General features: G+C 47.9%; 1 protein-coding gene and 1 long non-coding RNA gene across 2 annotated transcripts; one reads left to right on the top strand and one right to left on the bottom strand.

Moving 5' to 3' along the window:
• The first annotated feature begins 4887 nt into the window (after positions 1 to 4887).
• emilin3b (elastin microfibril interfacer 3b) lies at positions 4888 to 18086 on the top strand. Its single transcript, XM_003963360.3, has 6 exons — positions 4888 to 5581; positions 13825 to 13947; positions 14759 to 15057; positions 15223 to 15548; positions 15632 to 15982; positions 16111 to 18086. The coding sequence occupies exons 1-6, from the start codon at positions 5397 to 5399 to the stop codon at positions 17236 to 17238; spliced, it is 2412 nt and encodes an 803-aa protein (XP_003963409.2). The 5' UTR covers positions 4888 to 5396; the 3' UTR covers positions 17239 to 18086.
• Positions 11591 to 15331, bottom strand: LOC115249196 (uncharacterized). The gene is made up of 4 exons (XR_003887911.1): positions 15204 to 15331; positions 14870 to 15054; positions 14723 to 14770; positions 11591 to 12742 (listed from the first exon to the last, which is right to left on the bottom strand). It is a non-coding gene; the product is annotated as an uncharacterized lncRNA (long non-coding RNA).
• Positions 18087 to 20580: the final 2494 nt, after the last annotated feature.

Genomic DNA, 20580 nt, shown 5'->3' with positions numbered 1-20580 from the left:
TGGCAAAACCATTGGAAGGAGCCTGTAACGGGGGCACGATGGGGTCTGCGTTCAATAATCCTCCGCACATTAAAGTCATTGTGGTAAAGTTGTGTCATTAATCTGCATTTATTGTTTTTAAATGCTCAGTAAGGCCCGCGCAGGGAGCACCCACGGCTGAAGTCACGAGGATCGTTAGCCTTCTGCTACCTCTTGCCAGACTTAAACAATGCGTGCATGTTTGTGAATGTATGCACCCCCCCACCGACACACATCGCCAATTTAAACTGCGCACGTGCACATGCGCCTGTGTTTGCTCTTGCCCATCACTCAGACCTCAGCTGGGCAAACCTGAGGGATTGCGTCACAGTCAGAGGAAAGAACAGTCCCGGCCTGTGTACTTGTCTTTAATTGCTTCGCAACTGAGAACAGATTGCCGTGGAAACAAGGGGCTCATTGTGCGCGCGCGTCCGTCTCCACGCACCTCATATTTTCTGTGGGCCGCCGACCCCCACCCGCCACAGCGCTTAAGAATTCACAATAAAGCACAAAGCCAGCAATTAAAGCGCTAAGTGTTTGCATGCACGCTCACATGCAGATGTGCGCGGCCTCCAGAGATGCTGTGGGGAGTGATGGAGGGTCGCTCTCCTGCCGCAGGATCAGGTACACCATCGCGCTTCTGTGTCTCACTTTGGGAAGGCGAGGAGGCGCTAACGTTGAGTGACAGTGAAAAATGCACGTGTGCGTCAGCGTGTGTGTCGGATGATAGATCTGTGCTGGATGGTGGTGCTAGGCCCATGATGCAAACCAGATGTGCAGGGGAGGGAGACTATTGTACCAACCGGAGCGAGAATGAACACAGCGGCATGTCCGCATGCCGCTGTGTTCAGCGCTGACTGCGAATCTGGTGTAATTTCACTTCGGACCGACCACATTTGGCCGAGCGTGAACATTATTTTGGCTTTAATGAGCTCATGCTTCATATGGCTCCATAAATCATGCGGTCTGCATGCAGCCAGTGCTGTCACAGGACTCAGCAGTAGGAGAAATGATATTATTATGGCTCTTGAAACGGAGATGTTGGGTCATCATTTCATTATGTGGCGATTCACTTTAACTGGTCAAACACACACTTATTAGTTGCGAGTTAAAGGAACTAGCAGTTGATTCCTTTGTAAAGTTAGCGAGGAAATGCTAAGTTACTGTTGATTACACGCAACCATGCCACCTGTTGCATTCCCTCTGCTGGCCGTCCAAGACAGGATACGAGGCCGCCACGCCCTCCATCACTCAGTGAGATAACTCCAGATGAGTTTGACGCAGGTACAAGGTTAGCGCAGCTAGAACGGAGGCTAATGGGACAGAATAGAAGGAAGGCATCTGTCCAGAGGACGCCAAACACTGTAGAATTCCAAAGAGATCACGTTGCAATAAAAGAATTAGCTGAAGAGGCCACACACATGCACACACACGCACACACACACACACACACACACACACACACACAAACACATTCCGATCGGTTTGACCCAAACGTGTAAATATTAGCATTTATACTTCACTTCCTCAGCAACCGCTTGAAACTCCCAACAACACATCTTCAGGCACCTGTCAAACAATGTGCATAAGGAATGAAAAAAAAAGGGGGGGGGGGTCATTTGTAACAGGGAAACAGGAGGAATTAAAAATGATTTATAGTTCTGGCTCGGATCAGTGCATTGTTTTCCGTTTCAACCTCTGTAAACATCCACTATTACAACTGGAGCCAGTCTGACAGGGAGGGAGCCATAAAACACATGAACAAAAGGCCTTATCGGACTTTACCATGCACACAAACACCTTCTAAGCAGCGGGAACAGGCCCTGGATGGCACACGAGGAAACCCCTTTCACCTTAAAAAGAAAAAAAAAAGACTTTTGTTTTAACTGCTAATTATTACAACACAACATTTTACTGATTTTTCTCTTCACTCTTGTCAGTAAAGGTGCTTTCGTTTGACGTAAGGACTCTTGGGAGCTAGCCACCTGACGACTAACTAACCGTAATTAAGGTTTATGATAAAGAAGCTTGGACTTTCACCCATACCTAGGGGGGCTTGTTTTCAGATTTCATTGAGCCGCTTTGCCATTTTATGCCCAATTTTCACCTCAACTCAAAAGCCTTTTAAAAGCTGTGTTTAATATTAAGAGCCCAGCCTGAGTTCCTGCTGTGATGGGGAGGCTGTGGGGTGATCGTTCCAATACAAAGGCCTTTATCCGACCCCTGGACTCTTTTTTTAGCAGCTGTTGCTACAGTCTCAGGGCCAAGATGCCCACGAGTCCACAGACTGAAGGATGGCGGTCACTCTGTCTCTGTTACACGTTCATCCCTTTCTGAAGCTACTGAAAATACCTGCACAGATAATAAACGCCATCGTGCACGTCGCATGGAGGGCTTGTTTAGTTACAAAAAATAAGAGGAAAAAGTGAGTCAGTGAGTGTGTTTGGACTGTGAAATGCCATTCTGTTCTCACACCGGCATCTTTACAAGTCTACATTCTCCTGGAGCTACAGTGGAAGAAAAGTCCATCATATGAAGACCCCTCTGACCCCTGTGAAATTCCTGTGTTTGCCCCCCCTCCCCCCCACCCAACGGATGTGTTCGCATTGGCTGCAGCCTTTTGAGTTATCTTTGCAGCTTCCTCACCATTCAGATGTTATTTGTTTCCAACTGCTTTGAAGGGGAAAAAAAGTGAGAATAAATCATGTTTTCAAAGACAAAATCTTGCAGAAACTCCGTGTTTGTGTCAGATTTTATTGCTGAAACTACAAGCTAATTAGGAAAATGTGTTTTTGGGGCTTTTAAGTTAAAATCAAGTGAACTGTGAACTTCATCTGTTTGGGCTTCTTTTTTTTTTCTCGGTGAAATCGACGCCATGGAAAACTTCCTTTCCCCTCTTTGGTGAAACCACCTGTGGGGCTTTAAATGCCCCCTCAGCGGGGGGAGAGGGTAATTTATCACCATCTACTGTATCTCGTAGATGCGGGCTTGATTTTACTGCCCAAGCCACGTGACAACGAGCAGATTTTTTGGGGCGATGAAGGGTCAAATTGCCCAGAAAAAAAACAAACACCATCTGGCTTCAAGTGCAGGTTCATTTCTGCTTGTGGATGTTTGTTCCTGAGCAAAGCTGACTAAATCAAGAGGTCTCAGCCTCTAACTCTGGCACCTCTTCGACACCCAAAGGGATTTTTTTTCCCCTTTTTTGACACGTGCAGCAAATTTGTCTCTTTCGCCATGGGAATCGGGAAATAAATGACAGCTGTTCCCCTTGTCTTTATGAAGATTGGATTTCCTCCCAGGTCACCAAGAGAAAGGATCGAGTGTCTTTCTTATTGCTAAGTAGCTGATGTCACTAAACTGGAATCCACCCACTTTCTCTAGTTTTGTGCCCCTGACTCTAAATCTAATAAGTGTGTCCTGTCAAAAAAAGTCCTGGATTCATCAACATTGTCTCTCATCACTGCTGGATTGGACCAGGAGGCTGTACGGAGTCACATCTCCCACTGGGAAGGTGAAATACTGAACACAGGTTGCACGTCGCTGAGAGAAACCAGAGTAGATTTCTCGCTCACTGGCGTGTATTCCATAAAAAGACCAAATTACGATATTAACTTAAGCTCTGGGGGCTGCACACATGTTTAAATGTTGCACGAATCTCATTTCAGACGTTTATTCGGAGTATGGAATCCGTAGAGAATCACCAGATATGGAGACTTATCTGAAAATATTCACAGATGTAGTGAAAATAAAAGTCCAACTGGTAAAATGATCACTAGTTCCTCTGTATTCTAACAATCATTCAGGAGTGACCTGCCACACATCTCCACACACACCTGCCACCCATGAAGTCAACATCCAGGAGGAGAAGATGAGGCCAGACTGGACGTCTGGATTTGTCCTCTTCATTGGCTGTTGGTATTCTGGTGACCCATCAGTGGGGGCATCCAGCCCAGGGTTTGTGGATCTTTATATAGTTTGGAGCGGCGTGTTAATCTTTCACACCAGCCTGTAAATGAAGGGTAAACAGAGGAGGGTAAACGCTACCCCGTCCACACAGAGGTGAGAAGGACGCTGCAGACCAGCCGTCCAAACAGAGGTGGCTCCTTCAAACACTGGCCTCTTCTTTCGGACCTCTCTCACCATCAGGTGCTGATTTTGATTTTGCTTAAACAGAACAAAACGATGATCCCGGCGTTGTTTTCCCACCACTGTCCGTTTTGCAAAAGTGCTTTTCCTGATGATTAAAATGGAGAAAGACGCGCGCGGCCCGGGAAAGTCTGCCGTTCCCAGGAATTTTAATTTAGGTTAGTTGGGTTTTGTGCCGTGAATGACCCGGGAGGCGATTGTGTATGGATTCCTGTTGCATTTGGAGCGGCGCGCCCGGCTGGGGTGCGTATCGCAGCTGAAGCTGTTGCTGAGATGTTTAATGACTGACCGCGGTGAGGCAGGTAGGAGGTCCATTGTGTCCGGACCCTCGACGTTTCAGCCAGCTGCAACCGCCACGCACATGCCAGTGCACGCTGGGGCAGCGCTTTGTTGTACGGCTGCCCCCGAAGCGGATGGTGACAGGGGAAAAGAGAGCAAAGAAATTAAGGGATTACAGGGGGGAGTGCATGTTTGAAGGAGGATGATGGGGGACTCTGATTTCGATCGGTGGGCACTTACACGTCTGCGAAAGTGGAAAAGAAATATAAAATGGAAAGAGTTACCATGTCACCCCCCCCCCCCCCCCCCCCCCCCCCCCCCCCTCTTGTGGGGAGCCGCCAGCTTGGAGCTGGGGTGGGACATGCAAATGCAGCCCATCTGTCCGCCTGCCCCTTCAGAGGCTGCAGGACTGCGCGCTGCCTCTTGCACACACCCCCCTCACTTGTGCGGGGAAACTTGAAGGCTTGAGCCTTGTCAGCAGGTCTCACACATGTTTACGTGTGTGCGCCTCTAACGGGCGCACGCCTGCACCGCAACCCTTCCTAGAGGCGCACTCAGGCTCTCCTTCCCTCCTTCCGTCTGTCCTCCTCTCTCCTTTCCCCTCCTCCAGCACACCTTTGTGTTGTTTTCCTTGCCCCCTCTTCCTCCTCCCCTCCCTTTTTTCAGCCACAATTTTTCCTGCCCGCTCTGTCCTGCGTGCTCAGACTGTGGCTGGTGTGCGAGCTGAGAGCGTGCTGAGGGAGATGCTGCTGATGCTACAGCTGTTGGGGCTCCATGTCTCCTTCTGGGCCCACTGAGGAGGACAAGACTGCACGTGAGCTGGGGAGTTTAGGCGCCGAGCTCTGAGAAAACGACAACTCTCGCAGTTCTCACGAGGCCAGCTCAGCTTTCCAGACGGTGGAATTAACTGAGTTTTTGAAAGATTGAGAGAGGCGGGGAAAGAAATAACAATGAGGACCAATTTTTGTGAACTGGCCGCACAGTTTTTTCTCCTCGGAGCGCTGCTGTCTGCAGTGGACAGCAAAGGAACTTTCTACGGAGGTCATGTCAACCCTTTCTATGGGAGCAGATACAACTTGTACAAGGCTGGACTCAATCCTCACCATTCACCTAACAAGCCCATGACCCGTCACAAGTAAGTGCTTTGGACATGTCACAGGCACCGGGGCAACTTTAACTTCCCTCCCTTGCTGCCGATTAGTGAATTCAGAAATCATAAATCCCAAGTGGCTCAACGGCTTGGAAACTGGGCCCACCTCGTATACAGTAAACATGTGTCACCGCGCAGCAGAAATGTGGTTGTAGTTTAGCCGCTGGCTTGGGAATCGGCTCTGAGTTGCATCTCTCCATCAGTTCCATTTTCTGGGGTTCACACCTAAAACCATCTGTGGCTGAGGATGAATAACAAGGCAACGGTCATATCAAAACAAAGCTGCCATTATTGTGCTTATGATAGCGGGAGGGGGATGCTGAGTAACTCTGTGTGTGTGTGTGTGCGTGTGTGTGTGTGTGTGTGTGTGTGTGTGTTTGGAGTCTACCGCCTGAAACACTGTTATGGAAGTGCAATATTTTATGCAGATGGCATCTGTCCTGCGCTGCCCTTTTAGCTCGGCTTCCCATCTGAGTCGTTATGTCTTTGGACGCCTCCACAGTTACCTGCTGTGTCACACCAGCGGCCTCAGTGCGCTGCCACCGGCCCAGCTTCACCTCCACACACATGCACCCTCATCTCTGATGGGACCGGACCGTATGTGATGCACACTGAGAGTGAAGCACATACAAACCTCCTCCTCCTGCTCCTCCACCTCCTCATATAACAGGATATTTATGTAAACCTTTCCAGTACGTACAATAATTGACCTCAGTATAGTAACTATGTGTGTGTTAACCATGACCTTTATCTGTCCCTTCCCACTCAGCGTATGTCCTCGTGTGCTCAGCCTTTTACTCCCAAACGCTTTCGCTTTCTCTAAACTGTGTGCGTTGGCACAGATCTCACAAAGCCCCCATGTGTTTATCCAAACTGCTCGCAGATGCCCGCGAAGCTCCGGGGTCCCCGCACCGACCCCCCGCAGAGAGAAACGTGCACTTTATACTCACCACATACCATCTACAGGCTGTTCACTAGCTGCTGTTTTCAACTTTCGCTGCATGCATGCAGTAATTCTCCATAGATCAAACCTTGTCGCCATGGTTTCCTGCACATAATGCGCGTTATATTTAACTGCCCTTCCTGCGCGCTGGCAGCCACATGACACGGAGGATTTTTAACAAAGGTTATTTATATTCGTCAGGGCCAATTTTAGGTCACAGTCAGGCTGAACGCCGACGGGAAAAGAGGAAGTAAGCACTAAATAGATCTTATTGTGCGACACATCTGACACTGATGGACGGATCTGTGTCATCGCGTTAGTGTGAGACCTGCAGTCCCGCCTGGCTCACAACAGCCCCGTAGACACGACGCTGTCAAGTCTGCACAGATACATGAGCTCAGTTGTTGTCGGCTGGCCAGTGGGAACAGAGGCTTAAAAATAACTCCTGCAGTTGCAAGCATGCCTGTTTGTTTATGTGTATTTTGTTCCGGGGGTTGTAAATACCAATTGCTGCTCCTGACCGCGCAGCCGTTTTAAAATAACACATCTGCTTTCGGGGAGATATTGAAGAATTCCACTGTCTCGGTGCACTGTCCATCTTAGCGTTGGCTTATTAAAGGTGCTTTGGCAATAAAAGGAAATTTTACAATCCTTGACTCAACCACTGCAGTAAAAAAAAAAAAAAAAAGAGCGCTGTAATCACAGGCTGGCATCTTAGAGAGTACAATACTGTACCTATCACAGCTTTAATATGGGGTTGGACCAGGCTCAAATCCAACAATGGTGGCAGTTTTCCCAAATGCTTTGGCAACATCACCAATATAATTTCAAAGAAAATCCCAGGTAGTGTTCATGTTTGGTTAATCGGTGAGGTGACATTCCGAACGGGCCCGTTTGTACAGTACAAGTCAGAGAGAGCGCAAACTAGCAGGGAAACTTTTCAAATTCCTTCAAAACACCACATGTCCAAACTGATCCGTTTAGATCCCAGGGATTTCTGCATGATATGCGGGACAGAGATCAGGCAGGGAAAGGTCAGAGGGGTGGCAAAGGTTAGAGGTTGTGCGTTGCAGTTGTAAGTTTGTGTTGCATGTGCACTGGACACGAATGGAGCCAACCTCCTGCTAAGGGTCAAAGAGGCTGGTCAGTGAATTCCCAAGGTCCACATTAACCCACATTAATCAAAAGTAACTGCTTTCACCAACCTTCCTGCTGAAACATTTGCTATTTTCCTGTCAAATGGATGGACGCAAGTTTCCCAAAGTCACAGATGAATGGATCGATGGATGGATGCTGTGACCCAGCACCTATTTTCTTTGATGATTGACGTTCTCTTGACAAATGGTAGGCCGTGTTTCTGCCCGACCCAGCTCAAATTCAATCAGACAGCTTGGGTTGTAACTTGTGATATAATCTTGCATCAATCATGCTCCCTGCCGCTAGTCAGTAGCACAGATATAAAGGTTCGGGTTCCTGGCAAAGCCTCACTCCAGGCACCATCTCCGTTGGTACAGGGGCTTCCCGTGAGACTCTCCTCCACCATGAACTTTTAGAATTAAAAAAATGGTCTCTGTATGAAAACTTTTTCCGTTTGTGACACTTTCCTGCCTCTGTTCTTTCACTGACAACCAGGAAGTACGGCCCTGCTTCGTATTAGCCTGGAAAATGCTGCCCTTTTGTGTCGCGCATGGCCATTTATTGTTTTGTAATCTCGAAATTTAGTTTTAGCTGCTCGGCCTTCCCATCTCTCAGCATCAAGCTCGCTCTGGATTCACCTCCCAAGCGTAAACAGCACAGCTCGCCTATGTCTAGGAGTTCATCAAGAATCCTTTAGGAACACAGAAAGCTATTCTTACGTAAAGAAGATTATGTGCTTTAGGACGTGCCTGAAGATATGTTTGCTGTTGTGTGTTTTATGGCCCTCAATCCTCTTATTGTATTTCAACAGAGGAATCAAACAGCACATAACCAAACTGGTGCACAAAGCAACATATCCGTAGTGTTAGCGGTTAAAATAACATAAATTAAACTTTCCACTTCTCTGTGTTATTAATGCAATGATTGAATGTGTGAAACAAATGTTGGGCTTTAATCTCTAAAAACCAGAGCCATCTTTAGCGGCTTTGCCGAGCTCACATCATCTCTAAAATCCAAACCAGTAGCCACAAATTCAGATCAACCCACACCAATTTTGTTGAACGCATATAATTAAGAAGCTGGCTCCCGAGGAGGACAGCTGACCCGAAGACACGGCTCTTTAAGATGCTGTTAAAGATTAGCAAGGTTTTTCTATTGGGCCCGCTCCAGCCATAAATCTATCAGACACAACAGCAGTGGCTCGGGTTCAAACAGTCAGGAACCCTGCAGGTGAGAGAGCGCTCAGTAATGGGGAAGGTGAAACCTTTGGCACTGCGGCGTCAAAACATCTGAGGTAATGGATGGGAAAATCTAGAGGGCCCAGTTTGCTGGGGTCACTACGCGTGAGGCAACACTGAGGACATTCAAGGTGGAAAAGATATGAGGAAAAACTGAATTAGGAGGCAAGAGTGCGTCCCCGGGTAAGCAAACAGAGTTTACCTGCAGTTTGCAGATCCAGCAAAAGAACGGAAAAGGAGCATTATGGGAAAACATAGACACTGAAAGGTGAGTTGTTTTGGAGCCAGCAGAGGGTGGAGGTCTGGCAGCAATAATATTTGCTAAAAATGCTCCACATGAGAATCTGAGATGGGAATTCTGCTTTACCCCTGGGAGGTTGGGAGGCGATTTGGAACTGTAATGCTATACTGGAAATATTTACAGTGGGACCAGTCAAGCAGTCAGTGGATGGGGGGGGGGGGGGGATCTGGAAGCTGCAAGGACAAAAAAAAAGACAATGTATTGGCTTCTAATGTAAATGTGATTAATGCTGGAGAGAAAGGGAGTAGGTGAGGCAGGAATATTATCCAGTGTATTGTTCTCTTAATGAGGTGAGAGATCAGGTGACAGAGGAGGCGCTCTAAAGACTTTAATACTCAATCAATTGGAGCTGTATGTAAGAAATTTATTTACGGTAATCATGTTAATTTCAAATAGTTTTAACAGTGACAACAGTAGTCCAGCCAGAATATTCTCATTTCATAAGAAAAACATCAGCCCATAAATAGCGCTGATGTTTAAAGGTGGTTGCAGTACCAGTTCTGGCCACAGGTGTACCTTTAGCTCCTTTAAATGTTGTGACATGAACCACCCACAGTAGCTGCACAGCCACATACAAATAGCACCACCTCCCCCATTAAGATAATTGTACCCTGCCAGACCACAAATACCACTGGAGAACATGACAGAGAGCTGAGGGCTCCGACCTGGCCTCTGGCATCTATGGATCTCAGACGTTCATGGGATGGAATGGAGAACCCAACGATCAAGCCGACAAAGATCCACTGAGATTGTCCCTGTGCCAGATCCAGAACCACAAGAGACCTCCAGAGGTCCCATGGCAACGTGCCTACAGGTTTTGGGGACATATATGGATCTAATTTAAAATCAGTGGGTGGCTGTGTACAACAAAGACTTTAAATGAAGTAAAGCTTGGATCATGAGATTTGTCTTATGTTCAGACACCACTAATGATGCATATTTCATGTGTAGCCGTAGCAATGCCCTCATTCTCTAGTCTTCATTTGGGCCAAATTTGGAGAAATTCCTCAACACATTCCTGAGATATCGGATTCACAAGAATGTGGGGCACGGACAACTTGAAAACAGACATCATATGTTGTTCCTGGCCATGGCCGTCAGTCTGCGCAGAGGAATTAGGATTAGACGGCAGCAGCTTTACAAGAGTTCAGATTGTAGATGGAGTTTGTTTAACATTGCATATTAGATGAGTGGAATCTCATGATGCAGGGGAGAAGGTGTCAACTCCACAGAGTCTCGAGCCCCAAGACTTCTAATCCAGGACCTTGTTCGGTCTTCTTCAAAGGAGAGAAGAAGTCACAACAATGGCGTGACTTCACACACACACACAGTGGATGGATGATGAGTGAGGCCATTTACGCTAATCTAACCGCAAAAAGACATTTCAGAGCCAGGTGTAATCAGGATCTTCTGGAGTCACCGTGTGCAGCCAGTCATTCCCAGCTGTCACCAGCGAGCAGCTTGCTAACACCCGTCTCTAGGTGTCACGTTGGCCCAGGAATGACACGTGAAAATAGCTCAGCCCAGCATCCCTCTCATGTCTCAGTCTTTCCCCTCCGTATTCCCCTGACCTCCAGGTTTTCAGCTTGAATCCTTCCACATTGCCCAGATGCAATAATGGGCAGTTAAGATGCTTCAAAACGACCATTGATGTGGTTTTACGGTGACTATTTGGTTTGTGTGAAAGTTTGCACCTTGTGAGTCAAAACGGTCAGTTTTTCCGCAGCAGAGGAAGCGACCCGCGGTTGGCAGAGGAGGTGACCCGTGTTTGGCCCGACCTACGGCGAGCCGCTGAGGGACGCCAGTTATCCAAACACTCCGTTGCGATTCTCCCAGATCCTGATCTCCTCCGTGTCTGGAAGACGGTGAACATAGAATATCGCTCGTGGCCACAGCAGACGCTGTCACATCTACGCAAACTTGCAATAAAACAGACGGCGGAACGCAGATGCCAAAACAGAAACAAAGAAACTGTTTTTTCTCTTTCTTTCTTCCTTTCCACCCTCAGCACATCTGGATATTTGCACCTTTTCAGTCATTGTGCTCGAGTGTGAAGGTCATTGGCTCCATCAGATGTAAAACCCGACAAACAAATCAGTGAACATGGACACTTTTGACTTCACGGCATGTAACGTGGGAGGGGTGGGATGGGGGGGGGGGCTTGCTAACTGTGCTGTATAAACAGACACTGCCCTCACACAGCTGTCAGGAATCCCTGTATAACTGTACAAGCTTTTAGTATTCCTCAAATACACCGAAACACAAGGTCGAAAAGCTTGTTTCAGACAATAAAACTGTCATTTCTGAGGAGGAAATATACCTATTTTAAATAAAAGTTTTACAATTATACTCCCCCCCCCCCCATCCCTCCGGTACTCTGGACAGTATTATCATATTTTCTGCACTAATAGGAATCTCCATTACCGCCACCATGTGAATTTGATCTTGCGCAGACATTTTTTAACCAGAGGAAAATAAAGGGGAGGAAAAAAAAGTAATTTATTTTGGCACTGAGCATTTTCAGCGAGCCACGGATGAGAGCAGAAGGGAGTGACCAGCATTTAAACCCTCCCACAGGAATCGCAAACAAAAGTGCCTGCAGGTGGGGGGTATGGTGGGGGGTGTATGAAAGCGCACTGTTAGCAGCGGTGTAACATCAGCAGAGCGAAGACGGGAACCGTCTGTGGATGCAGACATGATGGAGCAGCTCATGGTGATGGTCAAAGACGTTTTCCAAAAGTATTGAAAGTACTTCTGGGAGTTGGGGGGTGGGCATGTTGTCCCAACGGCAACCGCCTTCGGTTCCTTAAACGGGAGGTTGCTGACAGGTATTTCTTCTTTGTGGGCTCTTTTCCCAAACCAAGACGCTGCCAAATCTCACACCCTGAACCTTCTGAAGATCTTTATGACTTTTTGAACTTCCTTTGAAAGGCGCGTTCAAGCTTTACCTGCCACTTTCTCAGCACCCAGCCTGCCAGTGGATTGGCAGCTTGGTATGAAAGGGGCCCTTTCCTTCCACGACTATTAGCACGCGTCAACACGGGCTAGCATGTACCATGACCACATGCTGTCAACACAGTGATCTGCACGAATGGTGGTTTTGACAGCTTCTGACGGGTCAGCTCGCCTATTAGCCATCTGACCTCGTCCGCATCTCGGCCCCGCTCCTCAAAACACTTCTGTTCGCTCCGAAACAGCTGCGGAGGAACGCTCAGTGCCGCATGTGTTTCTACGCTCCCCGCTGAACGCAAGAAATACTTTACACGTGAGTCCGCAGAGCAAAGATCAACGTTTCCTGTGTTGCACAAGAGCCGTGGAAACGTTCAGGAGTTATTGAAGCTGCGCTGGCAACCGAGCAGAAGGAAGGTCCAGTTCCAGCGTGACGCAACGACGGATTTGTGTGTTGAAGTGAAGCTGTCATGCGTTTAATTCAGGACATAGCAGGTTCCGAACAGTCCGGCTGATATCTTTGGGGTTTTCATGCGTTGGTGATTTCGGCTCAGGGTTGCTCACTGTAAATCGATGACCTATGAAGGAGGAAACGTGTTTTGAGTTAGAGGGGAAGTTGCTGAATTCCCATTTTTAACAAATAGGAAATAAGAGGCAGACGCAGCATCCTTTCCCATCATTTGTCTCATAGCAGAAGTATCTATAAGTGTGTGTCTATTATTATGAGCCAGAAAAACATTGCTAAATATATATAACAACCCCTTCAGTAACATATAAAGAAGCTCCTTCACATAATAACTTGAGATACGCCTGATCTGACGTCTTATTGCACTGCAATAACAGACCTATTGGGTACATTCAAACAGTAATGGCAGGCACACGATAACATCACGACATCCCCGTGTAATTAAACGAACGGCAAAGTGAAGGTTTTCGCACAGACTGAACCCGCCTGAATCCTGTTTGCTGGACAGATATAATAACAACCAGCTGAAGTTGGAGGGGAAACGATTGTTCGAAGGCAAATATCTGTGAATGCAATCAAAGGCAGTTGGGGAAGCTGTTTGTGTCAGAGCAGTCGATTAAAGTCGATCTGGGGGATGCAATTACTGTGGTCTTCTTTCCTTAATCTATTATTATTTAGGATTTGGTGACAGTAAAGAGGGCCCCTTTGGGTTCGATTTGAATGGGAAATGGGCTCTAGGCTCATCCAGTCACACTTAGATTCACCTGCTGGTGGCAGCGACGACCTCCTGCACGGGGAAATAACTAATCGTGCTCATTAATACAGTCAAGCTGAAGAAAGTTGCTAGTTTGAGAGAGAGGCCGCGGGGGTCAGGGAATTGAACTTATGTTCTTAAGGTTGCTTAGAGTGGCCAATGTACACATGGCTTAGTGTGGCGTTCATACTGTAGTTTCATGTTTGTAAAAGACAATATCTCTTGTTTTTCTTTCATTACCGGTGAGATATTGATGTCAAGCGTCCTGTTACTGTTGGACATTTCAGGGCTGACTCAATCACTGGCAGCCGTGGAGATTCCGCAGAGGTTGTACAGTCAAACTCTAAAGTTATGAGGAGCAATTCAAGTGTCAGTGTATGGTGCAGATCAGTGTTTTAATTTGCCATTTTAATGTCATTGAAACTTTTCTGTATCTGCAGGAATCATTGTGCATACGTGGTCCAGAAGAACATTACATGCACCATGCAGGACGGAGTGTCCACCTACGTGAAGGCGGAATACACCACCAAGTGCATATGGGGCCAAAAGTGCCCTGTTGTCATGTGAGTATTTCACAATAAACAACAAAATCCGAACGTTTCGCTTCACTTTTTTTCGAAATGAATTTGCTTGCACATCAAACGGAGGCGAGAAGATCGCGGACTATAATCTTTGTCAATGCTGCCCTCTAGTGTTTGGGTGGTGTTATGCCCGCTATTAAGCGGATTCTCGGGGAGGAAAAACTGGTTCTTCCAGCCAGTTTTAACGAAAAGATTGTGATTGTCAAATTCAAACTGCTATAAATTTAATTTAATTTCTTTAACCTGTAAAGATCCCCCCCCCCCCCCCCCCCCCCCCCCCACACACACACACCTTCCCGTGCGTGTGTGTATGCTTCAGCCGTTTTTACAGAATTGCCCATTTAAATAAACATTCTTCTGACAATTGACACAATTCCCCACCCTGTAAACATCATCAGGCAAGATCGCAGAGATCGGTTGTCAACTCTAAGGAAAGGGCTTGGCTTGAGTCGCAGAGGGAACCGTTGGAACAAGTAGACAAGTTCTCAGGCAATACACTGACACGATGCCAGAAATACAACCGTGTTCATAAAACCAAAAATGGTTTATTATAATAGCGCGCGCGCGCGTGTGTGTGTGCGAGGGTGGAATAAAAAAAGTTCATTTCAACAGGGTTACTAAGATATTTTTGATCGATTTAATGTTAATCTCCTTATCCCCCTGTAATCCTTTTATCTTTGCTCTGATTATCCCTCTAACATTGTCTGTCTTGGTTTTCTCTTCTTCTGATAAGACAGCTGGGAATTATGCCCCTTACCTCTGATAACCACGGTTCTGGTTATCTGACCCGCAGGTACAGGACGATCTACAAACCAAAATACAAGGTTGGTTATAAAACTGTGACTGAACTGGAGTGGAGATGTTGTCCTGGGTACTCTGGAGAAAACTGCTACGATGGACCCACCTCACTGCCGGATGTCGTGGTGCCGCCATTCAAAGGTTCAGGTTTGCCCCATCGCCCAGGGGTGAAAGGTTACCCCTTTGGCCCTAGACCCCCCATTGACCACCTGCCGGGTGGAGGCCAGCTGGAGCCAGGCCGACCTTACCCTGGTGGGCCTGATCATAGACCAGGACCCTCAGGGCAGCTGCCTGGTGAGAGGGGAAAACACAACTGTGGTTAAATAACATTTGTGTGCTTTTGCGTGTGTGTGTTTCTGCATGAGAGAGAGAGAGAGAGAGAGATATCAAGCAGATTTCTATTTCGCTAAAAGACTAAGTTTTTCTGTTTTCTAACTTACTCTTTCATCCTCCATCCAGGAGTGACCGGGGAACGTTTGGACCGTATGGAGGAAGACATGCGCCGCCTCACCAAGGGTTTGGACACTCTTAATGGGATGGTGGTGAACCTGGAGGAGCAGCTGCGCACATCTCTTCGAGAAGACACAAAAAGAATCCTGGTATCTCTCCTCCCGAACCCTCCTCCTCTGCCTGACGCCACAGTGGAATTTGGGACGATCCCGGATGGCATTCCTGATGGACTGGAAGGAGGCGAAAGCTTCCCAAGTTATGGAGACTTAGCGGGGAGGGTGATCGAAGTGAGAGACGAATTGCGAGCCAAGACCCTCATCCTAGAGGAGATTCAGGTGCCTCACTATGCTGATTGTATTTATGTCTCAGCTTCCTGTTATTTCTCATCTTCCTCTGAGTAATCCCATCTTCTCCACAGGGCATGGTCTTGGGTCATGATGGGCAGCTGAAGAAGATTATGGAAGGAGTAAGGGGAAGGCCCATCCCCGGTTCGAGCTCCAGTATTCCTCTAGACAAGATCCTCGACATCAAGTTGGCAGGAGTGAGAGCGGAGATCCTGGATGGCTTCGAGCGCCGTCTGACCAATCTGGAGAATCACTGTGACACAAAGATTGGTGAGGTGCAGCAGCAATGCCATCGGGATCACCTGGATGGTCAGGAGCAGATGCAGCAGTCTCTGGATGGAAGGGAGACCGGAATCAGGGAGAAGCTGGGCTCCTTGCAGGCTCAGATCCAGGGCCTGACTCTGACTGAGAGCTGTTGTGGGCAGGTATGGGCCATGTTACAACACTGATGCTCCATGGTGATGATGATGATGATGATGATGATGATGATGATGATGATGATGATGATGATGACCTAATGACCTGTTTATGACTGGGTTCTTCATTGCTGCAGGTTAGCAGTCTGTCCCACCGTGTGTTGCTGCTGGAAGAATCCGTCAAAGGTTTGACAGAATCTCAGAGACAGCTTCAGAACGCCCTCGCCGACCAGAACATACACGTGGAGACGCTGATCGAGACCCGTCTGGTAGACTTAGAGAGCCGCCTCAATGCCACAGACGTGGGCATTGTTGGAGTGACAAGCCTCCCTGAGGGTCTAGATGGTTTCAAAACCATGTTGGAGGATAAGCTGAAGACCCTGGAGGAGCGAGTGTTTGTGGCTGTTGAGGAGCTGAGTAACGCCACTGCGCCGGCGCTGCTAGAGGGTCAGGTGGTCCCAGCACTGGAGACAGAGATCGAATCTGTACGGAGGAGAGTGGAAGGAGACCTGGATGGCTTCCAGAAGCAGCTAGTAGATCTGGAGCTCCTCTGCACCTCCTCTTGCTCGCCCTCCACCCCTCCAGCAGGGGGTATCAGCATCACCACAGTTGAGGAAGAGTGTGACGGGATGGAGAAGAAAATGACTGAGCGCCTGGACACCCATTCCAACCAGCTGGACCGCCTGAACAACACCCTCCAGAACCTGCTCTTCCATATCGCCCAAGTGGGTAATGAGGACAACGTCCACGGTGAGATCACTCTGCTGAAGGTCAACATAAACTCAGTGAACCGCACGCTGAAGGGATTAAAGGACTCCATCACCTTCCTCGCCCACGAAGTGGGCCGCACCAATGACACCTGGGAGCACAGAGAGCACCAGCTGGTCAATCAGGTCCATGGCATCACCCGGCTGGTAGGCCACCAAGCCTCGCTGCTGGGCGCCGGGGAGAGGCGTCTAGCCCAGATCAAAGGAGAGCTAGTGGCTTTGAAGAGGCGGTTGTCAGGGGAGCTCCAGGGTTGCCGGAGTACAGCAATAGAAGTACAGAGGGAGGTGAAGGATGTGGATAGCAGGGTGAGCAAGGTGGAGGGCCAGTGCAGCACCCTGGGAGAGCTCGCAGAGCATCTGGAGAGAATCAGAGCAGAGCTCGAGAGACACTCAGACTCCTACCTGGCCAAGGTGAACACCACTCTGGCCGACCATTCAGAACAGTTGGCTGAGCTGAAGGGGGAGGTCAAAAACTGCAACCAACAAGGAGACCAGTAGCAACTGAGCTACAGAACCGTGCTGACCAGACAGACTTGTGTGTACCCGTTACCAAGCTCAAGTGACTCCCTCTGATTAGCCACCTCTCTGAACTCCGATCTGTACATATGAAAATTAGCCAAACCCTCGACAATAACGTTTCATGAACTCGCTCTTCCAGATATTCTGGTATTTTAGTTTGACGAAGTGGGCGAGTCGCAGAGCACAAAGACACAACCTGTTGTTGCATAGATGGGCAGTATTCCCTGGGAGAATCTAATGTAGGGCATTTTGTTTCTGTGCTTCTTACGTTTCTCGTTTTCACATTTTACTTTTTATCTAATTTATATGAAGTGACGAATTTATGACGATGTTAAACTGTTTGTATTAGAGAATCGGTAATAAAGAAAAGTGGATATGGGACGCAAACGCTGCTACGGGTTTCTGTTGACAAGCTAACGCCACATCCACCGTGTGAACACTTGTCCGGCCTCTTAAATGCCAACTGTGTCCTCTTGGTGCTATTTACGCATTAGTAACTGTCTGTTCTACACGTGATTGAGAACATGTATTTCTGGCGTGGCAGTTATTTTGCTTTCCCAGCGTTCCAGATGTTGCTATGAGGAGACACTCACAGCCTATTACACGATGAGAAATAAAATCTCAGGCTCTTGGGATGCGGGAAATGTTTTTTTTTTAGACACAATTCTGGCAAATAAAGCTTCATAGACATTCAGTTCTCTAAAGAGAGCTCTCGCCCTGGTTTTCAAAGGCTTTCTGTTTTTCTGCCAAATCAGATACTGCAAGTTTGTAGTTGATACTATCAAATTGGTGTTTTTTAAAGATTAAAAGTAGGAACTGTGTGTAGCAGCTAACAATGTTCTTTATTTTGGGTGCACTTTCTCTAAAGGGTTACCTCACATCATTTTGAAACTAAATCAAGGACATTTGGGGAAGAACAAAACCAGTTTATCGCAGCATCAAAATTGGGAAGTGAAACATTAGAGGGAATTATTGTCATTTCAAAAGCTGGTGAAAGTGAAACAGTGCCGGTGTTGATGTGGGACAGTGGTGATACTATCGAGGGCAGAGGTGAACCTGGCAGTGCCGCTGCGTTTACAGCCGTGATCAGGCGTGTTGTGTTGAGTAAAACAGGTAAAATACCACCTTAAACTCTGAGCAAACACACATCATGAATGACGCCAGTCGGCCATTATTTGATAACAGGTTTTAACAGAATAAGAGTCATCCTGGAAACCTTGACTCAGCAGCCAGTGTGAAACCCAACATATAAATGTACTTTAACATCTGGGTACACGTGTAAGCCAGCTGTGCGACCATCATCTAGCAACGTTGAGGGGGGAAAAAAACACACAAAAATGAGTAAATATATAAAAAAGGTTGGTTTCTTCAGTGTTTCAAAGTAAAGAAAAAAGTACACTTGCAGCAGGATTTGCCACATTGTTCAAAACCCCCAGAAAGAGTAACATAAACACCACCGCCGCAGGTTATACGAGCAGTTTTGCCCAAGTTGGAGCAGTTGAATGGTCCAACTACACATCAAATTGTGGGTTTAGCAGTCTAAGATACAAAGAACGGACTTCCGCATTTCCTTCAAGGTTTCAAATGATGACTACGCCTGCAGTCTGGCCGCACCATCGGCATGTTTCACTCAACATCAGCAAATACTTTCAGACAGCAACATCTCTCACCAATTAACTGTCTCTCAGCGTGTAATGAAGACCAGAAAGGCACCACGTGCTCCGCAGCCTGTTGGCTGAACTCTGAGGCGTGACTCGATCGCAGTAATTCGATTTCATTGAAAACCGCCAGATATGAAGACAGAGATGCATCAACAGGAAATGAGTGGGAATGAGTAAGCATGAGTTCGCCTCCCTGACACACCACCTCATAAGACTGTGGTCACATGAAGCAGTCAGCTCATGAGACACGGGGTCACTGGGGTGGAACAAAGTACTGTAAGCAGCAGAAAGTTGTTGGTTATACGGCAGATAGCACAGTCAGAACAATTGAACTGATAAAATCCAGAAGCCGGAAGCCAAGCACAGAAGGGAGGATGTCGGAAAAGGAGGATCTGAATCAAGGACGTTGTCGTGGAGCCATTCGTGAGAATAAATGTTTGGGGAGGGTTCATTCAGAGGCCTCTGACAGCCCAAGTGGAAGAGAAGTTGTACTCCACTCCCACTATGTAATTTTGGAAGTGGCATTATAAATTCATGCATGCCTCTTGTTTTTGTGCATTCACAGGACCATTCTGGTGCACAGTGCATGGAATACCCCCCCGGAGAGTCATAAAATCCTAAAAAAAGGCATGTGGGATGTGAAAGGGCACATCGTTCTGGTCTTTTCTCAGAGTTGGATGTGTGTGAGCATAGAGTGAATGTGGCCAACGCGAAGGGAGAGATGAAGATGAAAGGGGGCGGCAGGATGGAGGGGAAGCTCTCCGAGGCCCACCCCCGAGGGGCAGGGTTTACACAGACTGGCACTATTCACCCCCAGCCATTTTATTTTTATCCACACATGCATCCATTTTATCCGTGTCCTGCTGGCTTCCCTCGTACGCAGACAGGGGAGCGTGGCCGTGACAGTGAGCGTGAGAACGTGAGCCTGGCTGGCTGACGAACGGCGATGTGACGGGCAGGGCAGCCAGGAGAGCAAAGGAATAGGCGTGGAGGCGAGAGAGGTGTCAAAAGGCAGGGAAGCAGATGTGTCTGCTGCCACCCCGTCACTCCGTCAGCCGACAGGGGTCACAACACCAGCAGGAGGACATCGGCCCCACGCTCAGGTGTGCAGCCACAACAGGCCGGCAGCGGCGGATCCAGGCCCCTCCCCAATCCTCCAGCGGCTGCTTATCAGAAGACCACCGCGGCGATGATGCAGCGAAGAGAACCACGGGAATCAAGTTACTGTAACGAGATATAATCCTCACTTGAGACCCGTGACGGTTACGCAACACCAAAGGCTCATTATAAATTCATGCTTCTTGTTTTTACGTGCACGCACGGCTCAGCCACGAGGCACTGTTGTCCTCCATTACACAGATGCCTGATTTAACCAGATACGATGGCACAGGCTGTTGAATGCATGATTTTAACAAGTAAGGGCCATGAAAACATGGGCGGGGGGGGGGGGGGGTCAAAGGCCACAATTCTGACATCTTGCATCTCGCGCATGCGAGTGGGAGTCACTCACGTATATAAAAACACAGCGCTGCAGCGTGGATAATGGGTGTGAACACGTTTAGCTAATGTATTTCCTTTGTGCAACTCGCCTTTAAACGTCAAAGCGGATCCACACATGCAAACGGCGTACAACGGCAACGGCGGCGTCAATGACTTCAAA

Source organism: Takifugu rubripes, chromosome 3 (assembly GCF_901000725.2).
Source record: "Takifugu rubripes chromosome 3, fTakRub1.2, whole genome shotgun sequence".
Lineage (NCBI taxonomy): Eukaryota > Metazoa > Chordata > Actinopteri > Tetraodontiformes > Tetraodontidae > Takifugu > Takifugu rubripes.
Note: the sequence above shows the minus strand (reverse complement) of the source record. Positions and strands in the feature narration are given on the sequence as shown.

Excerpts from the sequence above, each read along its gene's own strand:
- emilin3b (XM_003963360.3), top strand. The coding sequence starts at position 5,397 with ATGAGGACCAATTTTTGTGAACTGGCCGCACAGTTTTTTCTCCTCGGA. Across the intron at positions 5,582-13,824 it reads AAGCCCATGACCCGTCACAA|GAATCATTGTGCATACGTGG; the intron begins GTAAGTGCTTTG and ends CTGTATCTGCAG. Across the intron at positions 15,058-15,222 it reads ACCCTCAGGGCAGCTGCCTG|GAGTGACCGGGGAACGTTTG; the intron begins GTGAGAGGGGAA and ends TCCTCCATCCAG.